This window comes from Sinohyriopsis cumingii, chromosome 15 (assembly GCF_028554795.1).
Source record: "Sinohyriopsis cumingii isolate HCF-2022 chromosome 15, ASM2855479v2, whole genome shotgun sequence".
Lineage (NCBI taxonomy): Eukaryota > Metazoa > Mollusca > Bivalvia > Unionida > Unionidae > Sinohyriopsis > Sinohyriopsis cumingii.
Window position 1 is genome coordinate 15179953 of NC_142975.1, and position 24458 is coordinate 15204410.

The 24458-nt window shown below is 35.1% G+C and overlaps 1 protein-coding gene across 1 annotated transcript in view; it reads right to left on the reverse strand.

Annotated features, from left to right (window-relative positions):
• LOC149781299 (uncharacterized) overlaps positions 1–24458 on the reverse strand; it is a 122632-nt gene that overhangs the window by 92751 nt on the left and 5423 nt on the right. Inside the window, exon 2 of the mRNA XM_089935386.1 lies at positions 1287–1395. Within this exon, the coding sequence (XP_089791512.1) occupies positions 1287–1395 (109 nt within the window). The remainder of the gene's footprint in view (positions 1–1286; positions 1396–24458) is intronic.

Sequence of the window (24458 nt, forward strand, 5' to 3'; positions counted from 1 at the left end):
TTTTTAAAATTCTGGTTTATTGCTATACAATTACTGTTGTTGGCACTCAGAAAACATCAAATATAAATCTTGAAATAATCTGCGACTTAAATAACATGTATCAAATAAAATGCCACAAAATAATTAATACACAGGTGATAACATTAAAGCAACCAATGTTTTAGACATTTACTAAAGCAAATATAATTTTATAGTATTAGTGACTCTTTAGTTTTGCTAGGTATCAGAACCTCCAAAACAATATATATTTTTTTAATCAGTAAGCAAATTTAATCCCAAAATGATACATAAAATATCAGGCTACTTCCTTTTACACAATATTTCACATTTATATATGGTCTTCAACTTCAAATTACAGTTATTCAAAAGCCTTTCTTTATAAAGTCTTTTCTATTTTCAGTAGTGGTGGCCATTTTGCATCAGATAGCAGATCCGTGTCACATGTACAGAGCTAAAAAGCCTTCAGGCTAGCATGCTTTCAGTAAAATATGGTCAAATTCAGCTATGTAGATTTTAAGGCTGTGTAAAGGTTGTTCTACATTTAATAACAGCAGCCAACTGGATAATGGATTGGCACCAACCAAAGAAATTTCAGTGGCCTTAATACCAGAACGTTCCCTGTAAAATCATGTTGAAAATAGTCACGTGGTTTTTGACAGAAGTTGTAAATGACAACTGAGAATGGACACTGAATGACGATTACAATGGATGAAAGAAAAATAATACAAGTTCACTTAATCATAAATCCAGGTGCATCCGAAATAGTTCTTATGTACATAAACATACATAAACACAGACATACACACATATATAAACACAGACATACACACATACATACACACATACATAAACACAGACATACACACAATAAATAAACAGACATACACACATATATAAACACAGACATACACACAATAAATAAGCACAGACATACACATATATAAACACAGACATACACACATATATAAACACAGACATACACACAGGCATACACACATATAAACACAGACATACACAGACATAAATACAGATATACACACATATAAACACAGACATACACAGACATAAACATATACATACACACATACATAAACACAGACATATACACATATATAAACACAGACATACACACATATACATAAACACATACATAAACACAGACATACACACATACATAAACACAGACATATGCACATACATAAACACAGACATACACACAATTAATAAAGAGAATCATAAATATGTGCTAAGATATAACAAAAATTATTTCATTTTTCGTTACTCACAAGAACCGACAGACACTGATCACCAAATCCCTCATGAGGATTTTCAGGTTCATCAAACGAAAAACATGGGTTAAAACTGTAGTTCCAAGAATTGTACACTGTAAAAATCCTGCAAAAGAAAGGACATGCATAAAAAACATCAAAAGGAAACAGAAACAAATATGATTTTTCAATAAATCTTCAGAAAATGAGAACAATTATTTTACGCAAAAATATCTGCTATTTAAAACTGCAGAATCCACTACATTACTCATTAGTATCTTAATTTAAACAAATGATGATAAACAAAAGACTGTGCTTTACTGTGAGAGGCCACTGTATTACTGATGAGAAATGCAAAATTATACCCAAGACAGACATTACTGTGAGAGACTACTTTATTACTGATGAGAAATGCAAAATTATACCCAAGACAGGCATTACAGTGAAAGGCCACTATATTATCCATCAATTTATTTTTTAAACACCTGATGAGAAGTACTCATTATATTTTACAGTGAGAGACCACTGTACTACCCCTCATTATCTTTTTTTTTAAAGATGAAGAGGACTGCATAATTATGATGCCTGGATTTTCAGCGACACATCAATGTATTACAATATCTTTTACAAACAAATTGGGATAAGTAGGTAGGTAGGTAATTTTTGTTAAAAATATTATATAAATTATAATGATTAGTATATATAATGTACTAAGCACTTCAAGAAGTGGGCAAAACCTGCTCAACTAGATGCAAAAATCAATTTCGGAATTTTTGGTATTGATTTCTTTCATTTTTAAATTTCCCCTAGAAGGAAAAAGTGTAAGGTTTGTCACCAAAAACAAGGACAGCTGACCCAATGAAATCACACGTTTTTTTGGCTTAAGATCATTTCTTCTGTTTTATGGCTCAATGTTTAAGTGATCTGTAATATCTCTCTGAGATGAGATTTTTATATTAGCCACTGTGGTGGCCATATTGGAGTCAGTTCATCAATATCTTCAAATATGACAAACTTTGACGCCATTAGAAGACTTCTGGAGAAAATCCCATGCAATATGACCGTCCATTCAGTAGGATATGCTCATTGTGGCAGCCATTTTGGATGTCTGCTAGGCTGCAATTTCATCTAGAACCAAATAGATGTCATAAGAAATATGTTGAGAAAAATATAAGGTTACTACAACTACTAATTATGTAGGAGTAACAATAACTGGCTATGTTAATACTGGAGGTCATATCAGCATCATTTTCATTCAGCATTGGCTAGATATATGTATCACAAGAAGTCTTCTGGTAAAACAAAAACCACGCTGACTTTCCATTTATTAGAAAAGACAATAAGATTTACAAGATGACTGCCATGTTATGGATGTTTAAAGTCCAATCAGCAACATTTTTATTGAGGACCAACTAGACATAATAGTTATTCTGGTGAAAACCCTGTGTTATATGACTTTCCACTTTGGATAAGTAGCAAAATAAAGATTTTCAAGATGGCTGCCATGGTGACTATATTGGATGTCAGCACACTTTCAACAAAGACCGAACTAGATATCATCAGAACTCTTCTGGTGCAAATTCCTTGTTGATATGATTTTCCATATTGGAGTAGCATTTGTAAAAGTTTCAAGATGAACACCGTGGCTGCCATATTGGACATTACAGTGCCACAGTTCTCATTTAAGACAGTCCAGACACCATATGAAGCCTCCATGTTTAATATGATTTTTGAGGAAAAGCAATAACAATCACCCTCAAGATGGCTAGCATGGTGGACATATTTAATATCAGATCACAAACATCTTCATTTAGGACCAACCAAATGTCATAAGAAGCCTTTTCATAAAATCCCCATAGTGACACAGCCATACATTCAGCAGGAGTGGCTATAACAAGGTTATAAAATTAGCTGCTGTTGTTGCAATAGTGGGTGTCCAAGTGACACAATTTACATTTAGCCCCAAACTGATATCATAAGAAGTCTTACGGTTAATATGACTTTCTGCTCAGGAAAAATAGCAATAACAAGATTTTCAAGACAGCTGTCTTGGTGGCCATATTTGAAGTCATACTAGCCAGACTCAGGTTCAATTACAACATAACTTGGTGTAACTGAGAAATTAATTACAATTACTCTGTTATCTGTAATTTTAATTGTAACTGAACATAACCAATATGATGTAACTGAAACTGTATCTGTAATTGAAGGTCTAGATTTGTGTAATTGATCAATTACAAGGCAATTACAAAAGCAAAGATAAATGTATTTTTTTTAATGACAAATAAACTGTAAGGATTGGGAAAATATTCACATTTATATTAAGTCAGGAATTAAGCTAATAATAAAGGAATTAATATACAATAAGCAATCAGGCTGAGTTTTAGATAAGTAAACTATATATATATATATATATATATATATATATATATATATATATATATATATATATATATATATATATGCTGAAAGTTATTTTAGATACATCAAAAATAATTTTGGCTAAAAGTTGAATAACTTTTCTGCATTGAAACAAATTTAAATGTATGCAACATTATTGCATAAGTACATACAGTGTGAACCCGCTATAGCGCGCTCCGTTATAATACGAATTAGGATACAACACGGCCATTGTATAGCTCCCGATTATATATATATATATATATATATATATATATATATAGATATATATATATATATATATATATATATATATATATATATATATATGTTGTTTTTTCGGATAAAAAAATCTTTCTTAAAGGAACGAAAAAAACAAAAAAGTTTTTCATTTTTTTGGCAAGAAATCGCGTATGAATAATATCAGACTATTGTGGCATGGCTCCTGAAATTATATGTATTTTCGTTGTACACAAAGAAAGTTTTTTCTTGTTAAAAGTACGGGGGAAAAACACGTCAAAAGTTTATGCAGTGATCGCGCAGGGCTTCTCCAATGTCGCAAATTGCTTTTTATTTTCCTTATTGGTGGAAAAATATACCACCGGGCGATTTTTTTTTAATTGACAACTTTTTTATCCGTTTAAACTTGTATGTACAACCACTGGTTTGGAACGGAGAAATTCAGAAGTCCAATGAAAGAAAGCCTCAAACTTGATATAAAATGCACTGAAATTTATTGTTACATAAACACAATTTTTGACCATACTAACAAACCATCTTAACAGTGCATTGTTATGTCATAATTCGCTTATGTTGACATCTGGAACGAGTAATGTATGTTGTGAGATATCCGCATTTTTTTTAATTATTAAGCAGCAGAGAGGGCGAACAGACCATAGAATTCCGACAAACAAATAAAACAAACAAAATAAAATCATCTGTAGAAAGGTCCAGATTTTTACAAATAAACGTTTCCTGGGAAGTTTTTATTTTTTGTTGAAACCATCCCCATCAATAAAACCCTAGTTCAAAAAGGTAGCTGAAAAATAAAGTACTCTACGTATTTATTTATTTTTTTTTGTTTAATTACTGGATGACCAACATTGGTAGGCGCCCTCTCTGCTGCTATATTAATTAAAAAATTTTATCAAGACCCACACGATATCTTGTTCTTGGATCATGTAAATTTATTGTTATAAATCCATGCGGAGTAGCTTGCGCTCGTGAGAAGAAATTTCTGAATTTAATTATATCCATTTCACCACCACACCAAGTTTGATGAATATTTCGCAGCGTGTGTGTGTCTACACCATTAAACACAACTAAAATGTTGCAGTTGTCTCTAATCACCTTCGGAATTTGTGTATATCGTTGAGTAACATAGATCACATCTGTATTTTTATGTCTACCGCGAGAAAATATTCTAGCTGGATTTGATTGTTTATCTAGCATCACATCGTCGTATACAACTAAATTATTGATAAATCCGTCTAAAACATCTACGGACGGTGCTTCATCAATATCGGTTATAAACTCTATAACATCATTACCTTCATCCAGTAATCGCGCGTTTTCATTGAAATCTTTAAGTACATCATAACATCGTTGATCATCAGCGGATGGTGCTACTAAATATAATTTATCCCATTTCAACCATCTCATTATTAAATTAAGTAATAACTGCGTCTTACCCGATCCAGATGGTCCTATGATAATCATTCTGATGGAATTTGGTAACGCAGGGTGGTGTTTAACTGGCTCTCGTTTTCTTGTTGCTGAGAAATCAATTATATCCATATATATTATATCCTGAATTTATATTGCTTACATTCTAGATTTAAAACTCCAACTACTGATTTAGCTACGGTTACAACAAAAAATAAAAAAATAGCATATGGTGGAAAATGTTCTGTGTGCGGTAGGAAGAAATTTTCGTTTTTACCTAATGGGCGCCGCGGTGATATTGCTAATTTGATGTCAAAGTTTCCAGGTACTCCATGGGCTAAATACAGCGGAGAAAAACATCTACCAGGACATAATTATTGCGGTCCTGGTACCAGACTTGATATCAGGCTCGATAATCAAGATCAACCAAAACCAGGCGAGGAACCAATAAACGCTATTGATCGAGCTTGTCACGCTCATGATGTAGCTTATAAAAGTAAAAATCTACAAGACAGACATATTGCGGATGTGAAATTAATTCACGCGCTAGATTCTATAAAAAATAAAAATATCAAAGAAAAATTAGCTAATTGGTTAGTAAGATCCGTGATGAAAAGTAAATTAGCGCTTGGGGCTGGTAATATATAAATGGAATCGATTTATTATTCACCAATTGGATACTGGAGAGGCAAAGCAGCAATTGGTAAACTTGCTGATGCAGCAGCGGTTAAACATTCTACTGCTAAAGCGTGGTTATCCAAACAAGCAATATGGCAAATTTATCTACCACCACCGAAACGAATTCAGTACACGTATTTTGATGTTAGTGTTCCTAATGAAGTTCATCAAGCAGATATTCTGTTTTTACCGCATGATACTGTACGTAGAAAAACGTACAAGTACGCGTTAACCGTAGTTGATGTTGCAAGTAGATATAAAGAAGCAGAACCGTTATCAACGAAAACATCATCTGAAGTGGCCGATGCGTTTGAACGAATTTATCAACGAGGTGGTCTGCAATGGCCACAATTATTACAGGTTGATCCTGGTAAGAATTTCTTGGTCCAGTATCATCGTTGATGAAACAACATAATACCAAAATACGACGAGGTCATACTGCAATTCACCGTGATCAGGCAATTGTTGAGCGATTTAATCGAACACTCGCTGAGCGGTTATTTGGATATCAATACGCGAAGGAATTTATTCAGGATAAAAGATCTCGCGAATGGGTTGTAAGATTACCAAACATGATAGCTGCATTAAATAATGAGATTACACGAACAACCAACATGAAACCCATTAGCGCAGTCACACAAAAAAATATACCAACACAACGAAAAGATGTTGAAAAACAAAAAATATTGGGTGATGTTACAGTCAGATATTTATATGAACTGGGTGAACTTGAAGGTGGTAAAAAAAGAGCGACTGATCCTATTTGGAGTGTTACCACACACAAAATATCCACCGTGACAAGATCCTCAGGTAGACCTGCAATCTACAGACTAGATTCGGCTGCTCCTCAATGTGGATTTACACGTGAACAACTACAAATAATCCCCACGGAAACACAATTACCACCCAGATCACTTAACTAGCACCCAAGGCGCTGGCGCCTCTACGTCGATTACATTCAAGACAGGTCAACATGGTATTTTCTCATGTATGACCGCGACTATTATCTTTTCTATCTATGGTAAATTGTCTTGAATCATTACTCGAATACTGCCATAACATTATACAATTGCAACTTGTGCAATGATTATTCTGCTGCTGTTTTAACTCAATAATAAATTCAACATCAAGATCAAAGTTGCGTTTATTTTTTTTATCAGATTGCTTGTATCCGATTAATTTTTTTCTTATTATATCATCATCGATGATGTTAAATTTATCAACGATTTCAGGAATTATAATTCTACGTAATTGAGATATTTTTCTCACCCTTGATACCACTAAATAGACTAAATTTGACCACTCGATGCGATAGTCCACAATCCAGACTCGTGTGTCAGAAATAGTTAATCCCTGAGATGAGTGGATCGTCATAGCGTATCCCAACACCCATAGAGATTTGTCAGCGCATAATGCATCTTCGACCACACTGATATCAACGGCGACAATATCATTTAATACGAGATTTTGTTTTTCAGTCTGTCCTGGATTATCAACATTAATATTTTGTTTTCGTGTATCTGATGGTCTATAACACAACGGAACAGGAAATTCTGAGTATTTTTCTTTATTTAGTTGAAATAACTGCTGTTGTAAATCGTCTCTGATTATTTTTCTGCTTGCTACGATCAAATCGTTGGGTCTCCATAAATTCAAAAAATCACTCATTGAGGTCTCTGAGATTACTCTGCGTATTATTTCACACTGAATTTTGTTTGATTGTAATCTGATTAATTTTTTAAACTCCTTTAAATTTGCATCGAGAGCTCTATGATCATCATCTATTTCTTCGTAATAATCAACGAAATTTTTTAACCAATCATGTGGAGATGGTCCAACAAAAGGCGGTGGTTGACCATGATCGCCACACACCACCACAGCGGTATTTTTCGTCAACAACCAATCAAGAAACGTTTTTAATGTATCCAATGACACCGTGCATATCTCATCCCAAATAATTATTTTAGGTATATATTTTTCTCCCATTCGTTCAGGAGTCCATGTATCCCCGCACCACTGAAAGAAACTATGATACGTGCACGATTGTACTTGCCGTTGTTTCATCTCGCGTGCAAGTCTATGTGTGGGTGTCAGCACGATCATATCTGAATTTCTAAAAACATTAATTGCTCGAGTCGTTTTGCCGCATCCACCAGGTCCATTGAGATATACTGTCTTATATCTGGTTATTGGATCACTCAACGATGGCGCTTTCGACATTTCTGATATTTTATTACCCTTACGATACAAATCTCTCATTGGAACATCTGCTGATTCTGTGTAATTGTGTAATATTTCTTTTTTTATCCTCCACGAACCCCATCGTTCATCATTACTTGTGAATTTCATAACAGATTCTAAATATTTACTCGAAATATCAAACGAATCTGTTGCGACTCTGACTGCGGTCTTGGGAAATCTATTAATCATTGATAATAAATTTATAGAAACATAAGCCAACATGGAAGATCTTAGATGAGTATATTGTGGGGAGACGTCATTTATGTAACTAACGATCGTGCCCAATTTTGTTTCATCGGATAAATAAACACCTTCTCGATTTACAAATATATTTCTCGCTGTTGTATCAGCGATTATAAAATCGTACTCGGCATCATCTAGAATTAATCATGCGTGATGTCTTTTATGATCATATGCACCACCTTGAGTAAATTTACCTATAATTTTTCTGCCGAGATCTTTTGCGGTTTTGAGTTTAATCTCGAGAATTTTAGGAGCTTCTTTGATAATATCATCTTCGGAAACATCAGGACATTTTTCCTTAAACTCGCTAATAACTTCATCGAGATTGATATAATCTGGCATGGGCAACCAAACTTCGGTCTGTGCATGATATGATATAATTGCCTCACTGACCACCAACGATGTCAGTATCGCACAATCTAGCATATATCGTAATAAAACTATAGGCGTCCAACGTTTTTCACAAAAATGTCTACCAAACCAAACATAACAAATCTTGTGAAGATTTTCGTTAAACTCTAATGATTCAACACAAGCAAATCCAGTCAGATCAAAATCAGGTAATGGTCCATTAATTGCCACTCGCGTCATCTCGTTTGTAGGGTGACCAAATCTTTTAAAGTATACAGAACAATCTCTGTATCCTAGAAAACTTCCTGGATAACATGCAGCCATATCAACTGAAATAACATCATCGTAATTATATTTGGTATTCCACAATCCGCCTTGTCCGTATTCGACACAACTTGCGCGCACATCTTCAAGTAAATCAAATCGTGTTGGTTTCCATGAATTTCTTTCTCTGGCGAAATGAGCCGCAACAGATGGAACGGTAAAGCAATTAGTTAGTAATCTGTCAGTATTTTCCGCGGAAAAGTTTTTCGCGAGATTTTTCATCTCGTCGTGGAGAGATTCTGTTCGATATATTTCACCATTTAGTCTAACAAACTGATCAAATTCACCTTCCTCATTACTTTTAAATAACCATACCGATACAGGATCGTTTTTACTTATTTCGTTGATAAAATCAAACATGTCTGAGGGGTAAAATCTAACAGTTCGATCACGTGGAAATATTGTTACTGCGCTGGTCCATGCGTGCGCGTTATGATCAATAATATTTATTGAAGCTCCTTTCGATTTATATTTCGATTCGTACAGTACTTCTCCCGTTATTGTTGATACTGCTATTGGAAATTTTAATATTTTTCCTAGTTCAGCAACATCTTTTATTGTAGCACCGGTATCCTTAACTGAATCAGCACACGAGTTTATTTTTTTACGTCTTAAATCAGTTAATCCATTTCCACGCATCACGTTTGTAAAGTGTTCTATTACTCGTTCGGCTACACAATTTAACCTTGAAAATTTCATGGGTGCCAGTTTATCAACTTTGGGTTTTTTATTTATCTCATAAATTCCATAAATAACCGCTGTTACAGGATACGCTCGCTCATAATACGGTTTATCAATACCCGTCAATAGACCCGGTCTGGAATTTTTACTTAATATGACAGTTTTATTATTACCAAGGACAGGATCAAATTTGTCACAGATAATCCAACTACCTGTTTCTGTTAATACAATAAATTTTACTTTGAAGAAATATTTTTGATTGCCCTCGTATACAGTGATGTAGTTAATGATAGTTGCCGCTCGCTTGTCATTCATTGTGGCGTCCTTGACAGTATTGCGAATAATCTTGAACGTTGACCATGTGTGAGATGCACCATCTGTGTAAAATTCTTTCTTGGCGTAGTGAATTTTCGAGATCAGACTTTTATTTTTCGGATCAACCAAATCTCGTACTGGCAAGTCAGAAGATAATCTGTCGAGGTTGAATTTATATTTAACAGGCCTAGCTTGGGATAATTTCTCAAACTCGTTCATATAATTAAAACAAATATTTAAATAAAAAATATTATATATACAATATCTCAATGCAGATGGTTGATGATCGGTTCAGTAAATCGATGCAACAAATCCTGTAGAGGTGAATTTTGTTGGATGCACTTACAGGGCATACGATGAGGAAGTCTAGGACCAATACCGTGTCTGCGGTGTGGTGTTAGGGTGCGAGGAAAAAAAGAATTATGTGGAAAGTGCGGGGGAAAACGGTTCAGAGAGCTTAAAAGATATTACAACAAAAAAAATAATAATGGTGAAAACGCTATAAAATCCGTGGAGGATTATATATCAAGATTTCAGACAAACAATATTATTATAATGGAGTAAAATATATTTGTCCCACATCCCACAATAACAAACTATGAATCAGATCGTAATGGCATGATTAGAAATTGCATGTTGAAGAGACCGGTTGGTACTGTTTCTAATACTGGCTATCTTAGATTCACTGTTGGGAAGAAAAGGTATCTCTGTCATCGATTTACGTACAAGTGTTTCTTCGGAGTGATCAAAGACGATCTTGTTATTGATCATGTTGACAGAGATCCTCAAAATAATAGTTTATCCAACCTTCGGGTTGTCACGCAAAGCATGAACTCTGCATGTGGTAATACTGGAAGATGTAAAACAATCGGAAAGAGGGCGGTAAATTCCACAAACACAGAAACTGGCAAAGTAATTATATTTCGTTCGATATGTTCTCCTGCGAAATATATTGATATTCACCCGCATTCAGTACAAAAAGTAGCAGAAAATATATATAAAACCGCTTTCTCAAAGAAATATAAGCAAAAAATCATCTTTCAGTATCAATAATTATCATCACCACATTGAATTATATTATTATTTGAGGAGACCCAGTACTGTATAATCGTATACTACTGAATTTTTGATTACATAAGGGGGAGATTACTTTGTAATATATAGTTTTCTTCGCAGATTTTTTATTTTTTATGATCGTAATTAGTCAGTTTAACTAATTACGTCGTAATTAATTACTCGTAGAAGTATATTTATGGTTTTTAAATATTTCCCATCATACAACATTACGAGAAATCAGGGCAATTTTACAAACGCTGTTATTGATCCGCAGGTAGCTGTATATGCTGCATTTACAAACAGCTTAGAAACCGTTGTTATGGTGTACAGGTGTATTTCACAATCCGTTATTGATTTCGCAGGTTTTGCAGTCTGTTTTATAATACAGATATATTCAGAAACCGCTGTTATTATTCAGAAACCGTTATTTGAATGCAGAAATAGTTATTTAAGCGTAGAAATTATTATTATTCAGAAACCGTTATTTTAGTGTAAATATATTTGAAATTAGTTCCTTAGCTATATATTAACTTCCCAAACATATGTTTCTAACAGGATTCGATGGCTCAATCGGTATCGTATTGGACTGTGACGCTCGCGGTACAGGATCGAATCCCATGGCTGACAACTTGTCGGTGGTGTACGCATAATTGCGATTTTTATAATTAATTGGGGCTCCGCCAGCCCCCCTCCGCTCTCAGAACACCATCCTACCATGTCAAACGTGGTAGATACATGCTTTTGTATTTCCCACGGGTTGATTATTTGGTGGGTGAGTGTTCTGTTGAGCGGAGAAAATGGCCTCATTTCATTTCATTCATTACATCTCATTTCATTCATTCATTCATTACATCTCATTACATATATTTCATTCATTACATCTCATTACATACTTAATGAACCTGGTAAAAGACTCGAATAGAGGTTCATTCATAATATGTATTTGTGCCGTCCTTAATTCTTTCATTGCATATTTAAACCTGCTAAAAGACTCGAATAGAGGTTCCATCTCATAATATATGTTTGTGTCATCATTCATTGCATAATCTGAGCTCACTAAAGACTCGATAGGGGCTCTTCATTCATTAAATGTTCTGTATGCCTGGTGAACTTGGTAGAATACGATGGCAATCTGCGAGTTCTTGGCTGTACTGTCCTTGAAACATCCTGACGAACTCGCTAAAGACTCGATAGGGGTTCTGTAGGGATAATTTTTTTTTTATTTTAAAGATTTATATATAATATAATGAACCATGAAAGTATCAAAGACATTATTTCTGCTATCAAAAAACTAGAAGAAAACAAAATTAATATATCTGATGAACTAAATCCTGAAAAAATAATATCTGATTTTGAAACATTAGAAGAGCTTAAGGATGAAAATAAGTACGTTCTATCATCTCAATATAAGTTCATAAAGCGGATTCAGGCAGCTATGTTTCAGTTACTAGCTATGGTGAACGATGATCAAGTAAATGAATTTGTTCCTCTTTCTGTCGCAGTAGAAAGAATTAGATCGCTGTTATCCCACGAGTACGAAACGAATAAAACAATCAGTACCCGCATAAGATACTTAAGAAAAATGATGTCAGCAGGTAGCGACCAAAGCAACCCTGTCTGAATTATTATTTATTTATTCTGAGATTATATTTATTCTGAAATATTTTATTTATTCTGAGATTATATTCATTCTGAATTATTATTTATTTATTCTGAAATATTTTATTTATTCTGAATTATTATTTATTCTGAGATTATATTTATTCTGAGATTATATTTATTCTGAAATATTTTATTTATTCTGAGATTATATTTATTCTGAATTATTATTTATTTATTCTGAAATATTTTATTTATTCTGAATTATTATTTATTCTGAATTATTATTTATTTATTCTGAATTATTATTTATTTTTTCTGAAATATTTTATTTATCCTGAATTATTATTTATTTATTCTGAAATATTTTATTTATTCTGAAATATTTTATTTATTCTGAAATATTTTATTTTTTCTGAAATATTTTATTTATTCTGAAATATTTTATTTTTTCTGAAACTGATGGGTTAGTTGGTACTCAGATTTATGTAAAATGATCAAATTTATAACTGATGGGTTAGTTAGTACTCGGATTGATGTAAAATGATCAAATTTATAACTGATGGGTTAGTTGGTACTCGGATTTATGTAAAATGATCAAATTTATAACTCTGATGGGTTAGTTGGTACTCAGATTTATTATTTATTTTATTTTCTGAATTATCCATTAGATCGGGGGGGGGGGGAGTTGCCTGATTCTCTAATTGATTTTAATTGAATAAAATACCAAAACCAGCAAAAATGAGAAAAAATCAGTAAAATTAGCTCAAAAATATGTAATTTTTTTTACTGATTTACTGGTTTTTGCTGGTTTTGGTATCTTATTCAATTAAAATCAATTAGAGAATCAAGCAACTTTACCCGACGATCTAATGGACAAAATCACCCAAGATGGGTAAAATACCCCTCAAAAAACACGAAATTTGTTGATTTTTCACTGAAATTCAGAAAAAATAAAATATTTCTGATAAAATAAAATAAAATATTTCTGATAAAATAAAATAAAATAAAATAAAATATTTCTTAATCCGCTCCTTATTTTATTCATTCTGGAATATTATTTTTTTAAGTTGATCGACTTTAATACAGGAGTGTGCATAATTTAGAATCTGATCTCTGCTACAAATGATCTCGATAATATGTTTTTGACGGAGCTCATCTAACTGTTCTTGTGTTAATAAGAAATCCTCGTTTCCGTATTTATCAATAACTAAATTAACGTTAAATTGTTCTGTATTTTGTGAAAACGTTGTTCTGATGGCGTTTTCAAGTACTTCTTTGTCATGTATAAAAACCCTCACATGCTGGTACATTATATAATATTTACTGTATCTTTAAAATCAAAGATCTATGATTTCACATACAGATTTATCACAAGTTCTTCTCCACGTATGTCAATTAAGCGATTGAGGTGGTCTGTGAGCTTAAAAATTTTTCGTGCTAACATATTATTGTGACACCGCAAATACACAGGATTAGTTGGTTCTTGCACGATTAAACTTCCGGGGGAAACTTGTGGTGTAAATGTATATAAAATATATCCTTGTTGAGCCTGATTTGATTTTCCGAGATCTATTTGATAGCTACCATCGACTACGTCACAAACCAGATTGACCACGATCGTGCTGGTTATATTAACGATTCCTGGAGATATGTGTCTGCCGCCGCCATGTGGATCATTATTATGTCTGAGAACAGTTGCTAGTGGTGCTAGTTTTCTCCATGCATCGAGTATTTTAGGATAAAACTCATCAATGACATCATTGACAGATTTTCTTAATTTATCTGGATTATAATCAGGAAACTTAAACGTTACAATGTCAGCTTCGGGTATTTTGTATTTGGTTGCGAAAAATCTTCTATGATCGCCCGATGATTCAAAAACCAGGTTTATGATTCTATTATGAAAATATTCAATAGTATCAGCTATATTATTTAAAATTTCTACTCGTTTAATAATTTCTTCACGCGTAGATGTCAAATCAGACAAATATTCTCGAAAACTATCACGTAAATTGTCTAGCTGTTCTTCGTGGTCTGAATTTATGATACTGATGACATTATTGATATTTATATCGTAAAATGAATTACCACCATCAACGTTGTGTAAGAGCCAATAGTACTCACCATTATTATTGACACGAAATTGATCCAGTTTATCCCATACACGTTTTTCTATGTTCCACCAGAAACTTGTATAATTCATTTTAATATTATGATGAAAACTTTTCGATGATGTAAAATCATCCCGAGTTGGTTCTGGTGGTCCTTCATACACCGGGGGAATTTCAGGCCAACCTAGTACGGATCTTATCGTGGATTGATAAATATCAACGAGGTAATCAGGAGAATGTATCTCAACCGTCGAAGATAGCGTCGGTTCATGAACGTTAATTGATATTTTTGCTTCTTTTCCGGTTATTGATTTTATTCTACGTTGAAATTCCTCATTGATATCTTCAATCTCATAACTACCAGTGGGTATTCCAACATCTATCCAGTCAGGAGTACCATCTGGCTTGTTCTTGTTAGCAAATACAAGCAAATTATTTGCTGGTATACCATTAACTGATTTTGATCTGATATTTGGCCAGCTGTAATATACCCGTAATTGAGCTGATGCTATTTCTTTTACTGGAATTGCAGTAGGAAAGTTAATACTAAATTCAGGATCAGATGAACTTACCGAGATCATCGTTATCTTTGGCGGAGTTGTGTTAGACACGATCTGCTGGAGTAATTCTGTCATTATTAATACTTGTATCTTTAATACCGATACCTTCGTCATATATTTTAGTTATCATTGAAAACTCGAAATCAGATATAATTCCATCACTGAGACTCGCTGATAACAACGAGGATAATTTCGAGTATGCTACCGTCGCTGTGTGTAATTTTATTAAGCAATCGGATAATTTTTCGTTCGTGCAAGTACATATTTTTTTTGCGATGATATTAAGCACACCTGCAATAGTTGTTGCTGCTGAAATACAAATAGTTACGGCTCCTGGTGCCATCATTGTCACCGCTGATAATATAACACCCGTTCCAGCAACAACAGCGGATACTGAATAAACAATCACGTCCACGATAACTAATCGTCGTCGATATTTTTTTTACTTTTACTGTATATTGTTCGACTTGATCTTTTAGCGCCGCCTGCCATTCACGCGCTTGACTGTATCTGTATTGTGCACCGTCCATATATTTTTATGCAGTAACCAATTGAGGTGTTTCAGCTACAAATTCCAAACACCACCAGTAAGATGTTGCGGTTAATTTCTTATCAGCTGCTTCCAGAATAAATATTTCTTCGGTTCCGCTATTTAATATAATAGATACAACCCCGGAAAACCTGTCGGTGGAATCACGCCATGGAAACGTTGTAAATATCTCAAATCGCGCAGCACTGAACACGGACAACCTGTACACGCCAGTGACTGTTGCGGTATATTTGATAGTTTTATTTTGCTGCGACCATGTTGCAAATCCCGATGATACTGTGTATACGATGTTTGTGATTTGTCCGGGAGTTATTCCGGTTGGAATTTTAATCAGACCGGTTTTGTTAACGATCTCAGGAATCGCCACTACGATGTCTTGCTGTGTTCGTTTGATCGTGTCAATGTTGGTCTTGATATCCTGCTGTGTTTGTTTGATCGTGTCAATGTTGGTTTTGATATCAACGAGTTTTATGTCAACGGAGTGCGGAGAACCAAAAAAATCTTCTGCGGTTTTTTGATGGTTTCTGCGAAATCTTGCAAAAGCGCCCACGTGAACATCATACTCAGCCCGTAACGTGGATAATTTATTATCTACCGTACCATAGCTAATGTCAACATACTTTTTCGTTGCAGCATCTTCACCGGATGTTGGATCTCTTAAAACTACTATTTTGTTTCCGTTCATTCTGAGTTCACCCGTCATTGTGTCGCCGGTGTTTTTCACGCGATTAGCAACGCTTCTTGCAATTTCATCTCTGATGGTTGCAAACGACATACTTGAATCCCTGATTCTGCCGCCATCAGTAAACACAGGAATATTATCTGTAACTGCACCGAGCACTCGTCGAACTATACCATTCCATCTGATATTGCTCGTTTTTAGTTTACCATATCGATCTTGAAAAATAACAACCTCATCTGGGTCAACTCCAGCCAGGTTCATGATATCAGCAAGTTCATCTTTAGTCGCATACTTCGACAGATCAACATCGCCGGATGTTCTCTTAACACGTGAGAATCTTCCGTAAATATCAACCATTATAATAAGACCTGTTGTTTAAAACACTTTACGCGAAACGAATCGGTTACTTGTATAATCATGCACGACTTTATGTGGTGGTTTGGATGATTTTGATATAGCGTCGAGTACATTAATTACTTCACGGCCACATATTGGAGGATCTGTCATTGTTTGTGTGGGTAGCGTTGAATACCAAACTTTTGAACCAGAGGTTCTTGCGTGGAGTGGTGCGACATACTTGATAAATTCAACGGGTGGAGCTAACCCGTACGAATCAAAATAAACGATTCCACGTGGATCAACCGCGTATGATACCCAATGAGTACCGGGTCCTGAATTGGAGTCGAGATTAATAATACCTGTTTCAAGTTTATTCGGTTGTTTTGGTAATTGATCTCGCATAAAAACACCTCTAAAGGCTTTTATTTTTAATCGTTTAGCAGCATCAAGTAAATCAAAATTTGATGCTGGAACGTCTAACGAGGAAGCCTTAGACCTCTTCCCCAGCGAGATCCGGGTAATGTTAGACCGCGTCCCTTTTTTTGTATCCATTTCCAGTTGCTTTCTTTAGAGCCATTCCAGCAGCTGTTCCAACAGCACCTAGCGCGGCTGCTTTTGCTACGGCTGGAGCAGCAGCAGCTATTAACGCTGGAATAGGCGCAAGAAGTGGAAATATACCACCGGTTTTAACCATGTCTTTGATGGCGCTCGGGGAAAGATGAAATTGAACTCCAGTTTTTGATTCTAGGGCTTTATTGAAATGTTTAATCTGATTATTTGTTAACGATAATTTATTTGGACCACCACTAATCTGATCTCGTTTTAGTGATATTTTAGTTCCGCATTTGTTGGCGGTTTTTGATTGAAGCTTTTTTACCTGACCAGGAGTCAGAGTAACATTAACATGACCATACGACATTTTTATATAAAATATATTTTTTCTAAATAACATGATTAAATATTTTCCACTGGTGCATCAACGACTCTCATTCGACCACTACCGCCTTCAAGTAACATGGCTTTATCGCTAAGTATGACCGCGACTGCTCTGTAAGGACCATGAACAACCAGTGGACCAGCCGCGATTTCTGGCAGGGCATTAACACGAGCTCGAAAGTGTATATCAACGACAGATTGTTTGGATAAATCAAGATGTTCTAGCGAAAAATAATAAATCGGATATAGATTTGTAAAATCTAATTGTGATATTTGCAAACCAGTATCTATATTTTGATCACGTCCCATGAATGACATTAAACGATGATATGCACGCGCTACGTGATTTTGATCAAAATTTAACAATATATCTTCAGCTGGTTCTTGATGTCCATTTATCCGTAAGGAAACTTCATTAACTTCAAGATTGTCAAATATCATATGTGAACGTTCTTGATTATTCGTCCGAGCATTATCTTGCAGCGCAATAATAATATGTCGTGGTGCAGAAACACCTTGCTGTGATGCTATATGCCATGTAAATAAACCAACAACAGAACTTTGAATAGCATCTGTGGTTACTGTTAACCATGATAGCAATGATTTACCGCCTTGATCCATAAAAGAAAGTAATTTTTGTTCCTCAGTAATTGATGGTGTCATTACTGGCATCCACAATGAAAGTTTTGATATATTTACTTTACCATCAGCAACACCAGCACCTCGCCAGATTGCATCATTATCATCACCTTTTCTTACGAGCACAATTGTGTGTTTAGCTCCAAAGATGACCTTTCTAACATTTCTGCAAAATCCAAAGATGTGAGATAATGGAATTGCACACGAAAAATTTCTATTATTTCCTGACAGCGCTGCTCGGCGTGTTGCAAATCCTAAGTTGTAAGTCGTATTAACACTTTTTATAATATCAAAAGCAGCACCTGGTCTGTCTGCGTGTTCAAAATCAACTGGTTGTGCGTCGGCAGTACCTGCTGGTGTCAGTAATTTAGTATATTGAACATGATCAGCGTGGTTAGTAATATCCTTAGCAAACATCATTGTTGGACCGACTGATCCTGTAAAGTCGTCAGAATATCTCGCTAGACCAATTATTGTTGTAGCAACATCAACGTCTTTCTGAATTGATTCAATATTTTTTCCATCAATCATGTATGTGGCGCTATCAAACAACGCCATAATCCCGTTGTTGACAAAACCAACACGCAAATTAGCAGCATAGGGCGTATTAGCTACAACATTCGTTACAAGTCTACCTTCTACTTCAATAAACGCCTCAGCGGGCAAGAAATATCTACTTGTATCATGAACCTGTAATTCGATTCTCCCCCGCTGATTTGGTTGTCTTGCGTCATAAAAATAAAACTGATAATCACGTATAGATTCATACTTAAGGACAGGTGCCTCCATATCAAATGCTGGGTCTGATTCGCGCTTGAACATTTTTATTATAATTACCATTTTTCCAAATGATGATCATCGTCGACGAAGACCGCTTCCTGCTATTAAATTTGCTGTTATATTTTTTTCTGCTTCTTCAGATATCGCCGCTAGTTTTTGATTTGCAGCCTGATCTATTATTTTACTTACGTCTGCTGGCATCACCTCAGTACTTGCCAGTTTCACCGGTGGTTGTTGTTTTCGTCGCAATAATCGTGCTAGTCTTTCTTTGATCGCCGAGAACGCCTTACCAGCAACATTGACAATTGCACCAGGCGCTTTATAACGAACAATATCAATAGCTTTCATCGTTAATTGTTTTGCAACGGGTGCTACTTTTGGGGCTATCCTTGTAAATAATCCCTGAATAACATCACCAAGTCCATCTCCGTAAGTAGCTCTGTAGATTGGTAATCGTGAGTTTACCGCTCTGACCTGCACGGGTTTACGATGATTATCATGTATGATCATCTTATTTTTATTTACCATTTATCTAACAACTAGTCATCAGCAAGTTCATCGATAAGTTCTCGGTAAACGCCGATATCCATGATACCACCTTGAAATAATCGCCGACAAATATCAGATGCTTCATTAATTATTTCTGGTGAATTATTTCCCGCACGTTTTCCTCCTATGAGAACCTCTAACCGTGACACATCATTAATGATATTATCAGGACATAAACCAGATCCTGTTTTAGGTTCATCTTGAGGTGTTTTAAATACTGGTGGTTGCATTACCGGAGAAAGTACTTCAGTGGTGACCGGGGAGTCACTTTTTCGAAATCCATGTGGTGAATCTACCGGTGAATATGTCATTGCCGGCGCAGAAATTTTTTTACGTTGTGGAGGTGGAGGAAGCTGATACTGGGAGAGTTGTTCTTGTTGTTTCAGTCTCTCTCTATAAAGTCATTTTACTTCTTCATTAATAATTTCATATTCTTGACCTCTAGCTTGTTTTTTGTTGTAATATACGCGATATATATATATTTAATAAGATTATCATCATTTACTTTTTCATGACGGGGTTTTAAAATACTAGATTTATTAAATTTAATATTACCTCGGGTAATTGTTCTTTTTTAGTATTTCTAATTTCTTCAACAAACCCTTTCCTAAATTTTGCAATCAATTCTACGTTTTTTTCTACTAGTTCAGGTTCAGGTGTATGTTCTTTTTGCACGTTGGCGACTTCAGTACGAAGTTTTCCAATACTTTCAAGTATTTCCTCACCAACAGGTGGGGGTTGAGCCGCAGCTATTTCCCTGGCTATGTCAGGTGGAAGATCTCGTAAAATCTTCTTTGTTTGTTTAGTTCTTCTTGCTATTTTTTCGGTTTGTTCTGCTGTTTGTTTTGATACCGGAAGAAGATCCTCTTTGATGACTGTTGTAACTTTCTCAGTAGCTGCAGTGACGGGCTTAAACAGTTTTTTAGTGTTTTCTTCGTACTCAACTCGTGCTTCTTGCTGCGCTTGTAGATTTTTTCTAAATGAATCTCGCACGGGAAGAAATTTTTTAATTGCTTCTAATCGTTCTCGTGCTATTCTTGCAGTATGAGATTCTGGATGTACCATTATTTTTAATATAACAATTTTTTAATTAATATAGCAGCAGAGAGGGCGCCTACCAATGTTGGTCGTCCAGTAATTAAACAAAAAAAATAAATAAATACGTAGTGTACTTTATTTTTCAGCTACCTTTTCGAACTAGGGTTTTATTGATGGGGTTGGTTTCAACAAAAAATAAAAACCTCCCAGGAAACGTTTATTTGTAAAAATCTGGACCTTTCTACAGATGATTTTATTTTGTTTGTTTTATTTGTTTGCCGGAATTCTATGGTCTGTTCGCCCTCTCTGCTGCTTATTATTTTATATTTTTATTTTTGACATTTCTCGCAGCGGAGATCAACCGGACGAGGCTATATCTCAATCTTTTTTTCGGCTGCTCGCTAGTAGTAATTAATATATTTACGTAGATTGTTATTTGTGTTTGGGTGGTAAGTAAAATTCCTCTTCTTCTCGCTCATAATTAAAGCCTTCATAGCTCTCATATTTGTATATTAATCCCTGTCATCAGACCAGAACACATGCGCCTCTATCGACCGTTTTCCCTTTTTTAAATTTCTGACGCATTGCTGGAAAGCAGCATCACTCAGCTACCTACCACAAATGTAAAAAAATATAAACAAACACCAAGAGCTTACTTGTTGCACTCAAAAGGCAGGGAAGTACAGTAACACAATCAATCAAACGACGGCCAATTCCTTTTTTTTTTAATGTACCCAGATAAAATAGTTTGCTCAGATTTCAGAGAAAACAGATTACCTTTGAAGCACCGATTGTTATGAAAATATACTAAGCAAAGGGGGAGGGGGGATCAGTCTCAATCATGCAGTACAATTATCTGATGTTGCCGCCACAGTAAGAAACGGGCATTTGTTTGGTTCTCCGAAGTTGTCCTTTAGCGGTGACTTCAATAACACATGCACCCTTCATTAAAGAAAGCCGACAACAATCTTAAATAAAAACAAAGAGCCTTTCTTGAAAAGAAGTCAGTACCAAACTTAAATAAAAGCAATGCAATCTGATGGCTTGTTTCATTTTCCAACGTGACTGGATTAAGTTTTGTGCCGTGAAAGTTTCCTTTTTGTAGGGAAAAAGTTCATGCTTACGAATACAACTAACGGCGGCTTAAAACGCAAACCAACTTTTACCAACTTGGGACGTACTGAAAAGTAAATGTGTTTATCATTCGTTATGTGATAGACCTATAAGACCTGTGACAGAAGTAATGAATATTTTAAGTATGTGTGTGTGAGCATATTTTCGATAGAATTACTTGTGGATTCATTGTATGTGATGAGATTCGCGGGTGAGTACACGGTATTGATATACATTAGACATGTACATATACAAGTACATGTACCAATGCACGAGTCTCTGAATAAAGTAAAATGTTATATATGCCTTCTCTGTTTTCACTACAGTGTATTTCTCATTTAATATGCATCGATTAAGATGGTAACTGTGCCAATGAAGCATGTATTTTTGCGCCCGCATTAATTACCTATTCCCCCCCCCCCCTGCAATTTTTGGGGGTACATGCATCATTTTCTTCAGCTTACTAACCTGGTTGTTTATAACACGGTTCGGTCTATGGCATGGTCGTGTTATATAGCTCCCAACTACCGTATTACAGCAGAGTCACACAAATAGTTAAGCACAGTAACTGATATTTCATAACTTTGTAATTTACAATGTTTTCAAATGACGGATGCAATATCTTAAGCATAAATCATCCTTAATGTCGTTATTCTGTTATTATCAAATCATCATTCTCATAAGGTATCAAATTAAATTATCCAGTGCTAATATTAGAATCCTGTATATTAATCCATGTCTGTTAATTATTCTATTGGGGCCCCGAGTAGCCAAGTGGTCTAAAGCACTCTCTGTTTTGGATCACTGCCATCTCACCTCTGTCTGCGTGGGTTCGAGTCTTGGATTCGGCCAATGTGGGTATGTGAGAAAGCTTGCCAGTAGCTTTTCAAGGGTTGGTGGTTCTTTCCAGGGATTTCCTGGGTTCTTCCTCCACCATTAATATTGGCCATGGCATACAGCTTATTGTGTGCTGAAAAATGGCATTAAACCCTACAACAACAACAACATTATTCTATTAGAAATGAACCATGTTTATTTAATGCAGAGAAATCATCCTGATATTCCAATAATTTTTACAGCCACATCCACATCTCCAGTGTTGACAGATAAGATAGTCTAGTATGACATTAGTTATCACTCAAACCGGAAGACCATGGCATACTGGTGACAGACAAACATGACAAACTTGGTGACCAATTTTGTGACAAGTGGATAGATTCCCTGTCTATACTGGACAACAAGGCATCTCATGAACTTCTTTGAACAGCACAGCCTTCATATACGCTGGCAACATGAAAACATTTCAGCATCAAGACTCTGCCTGTCAAGGTTCATGACACCCATGCCAGAATCACAGAGTGCCTGCAGAATATACCAGGAATGTGTCCGACAGTGGACATATGGACTGATCGAAATGAGTATTCCTACGGTTGTATGATGTTAATTGTTCAGCTTTGCATAAAGATCAAGTATGAGTTTTCCAGAAATGTGCTGGATTTATACCTCTGAGAGGGCTCCATTGATGACAAATGTGACCCAATGACATTACTGGAAAGCTAATAAGGACTCTTTTCAAGAGTAAGTGACTCTCTTTATCCCTGCCTCATCAGCTCCAGTAGGGTGACTCTTCTCAGTCACTGGCAAGATCTTTAGGTCAGAAAGATGCAGGCTGTCAGACGAGTGGTTCAAAGATGTAATCAGCATTTTATGTAACCGGTTTGCATATTTGTAGTCTTTATCAGATATTTCTTATAAATTATGTCAAATATACAAGACCTTCCATTAATGTTGGAGGGTGAGTTGCCAAAGTAGGCAGGGGGACCTCCCCTGATGGGGATATAGGTTTCTTTTTAAAGTAGCCAGGTGTAAAGTAAAAGTGGCTGGGTAAATCACCTGGCTCCTGGCTGATAAGGAATTCCCATAATACCATCATTTTCATACCAATATTTTTAAGTTTGCTTATAATACATTTTTTATATAAGAGATACATAAAATACTCAAAACAAAATTATTTGTCTTTTTGTGACTCATTACAAGGAAAAAGTAATTATGTTTGTAACTGACAAAAATAACAGTAATTGTAATTGAACAGTCATAACTTTGAGTGACTGAATTATAACTGTAATTTACAACTACCAGCACATGGTAATTGTAATTGAACAGCCAGAACTTGGAATGACTGAAATTGTAATTGACATCTGCAATCACACTGTAATTGTAACAGACAAAAGTAATTTAACCAAAGTCTGATATCAGCACCATTTTCAGTGATGACCAACTAAACATCATATGAAGTCTTTCAGTAACAACCCCTTGTTGATTATGACCACCCATTTA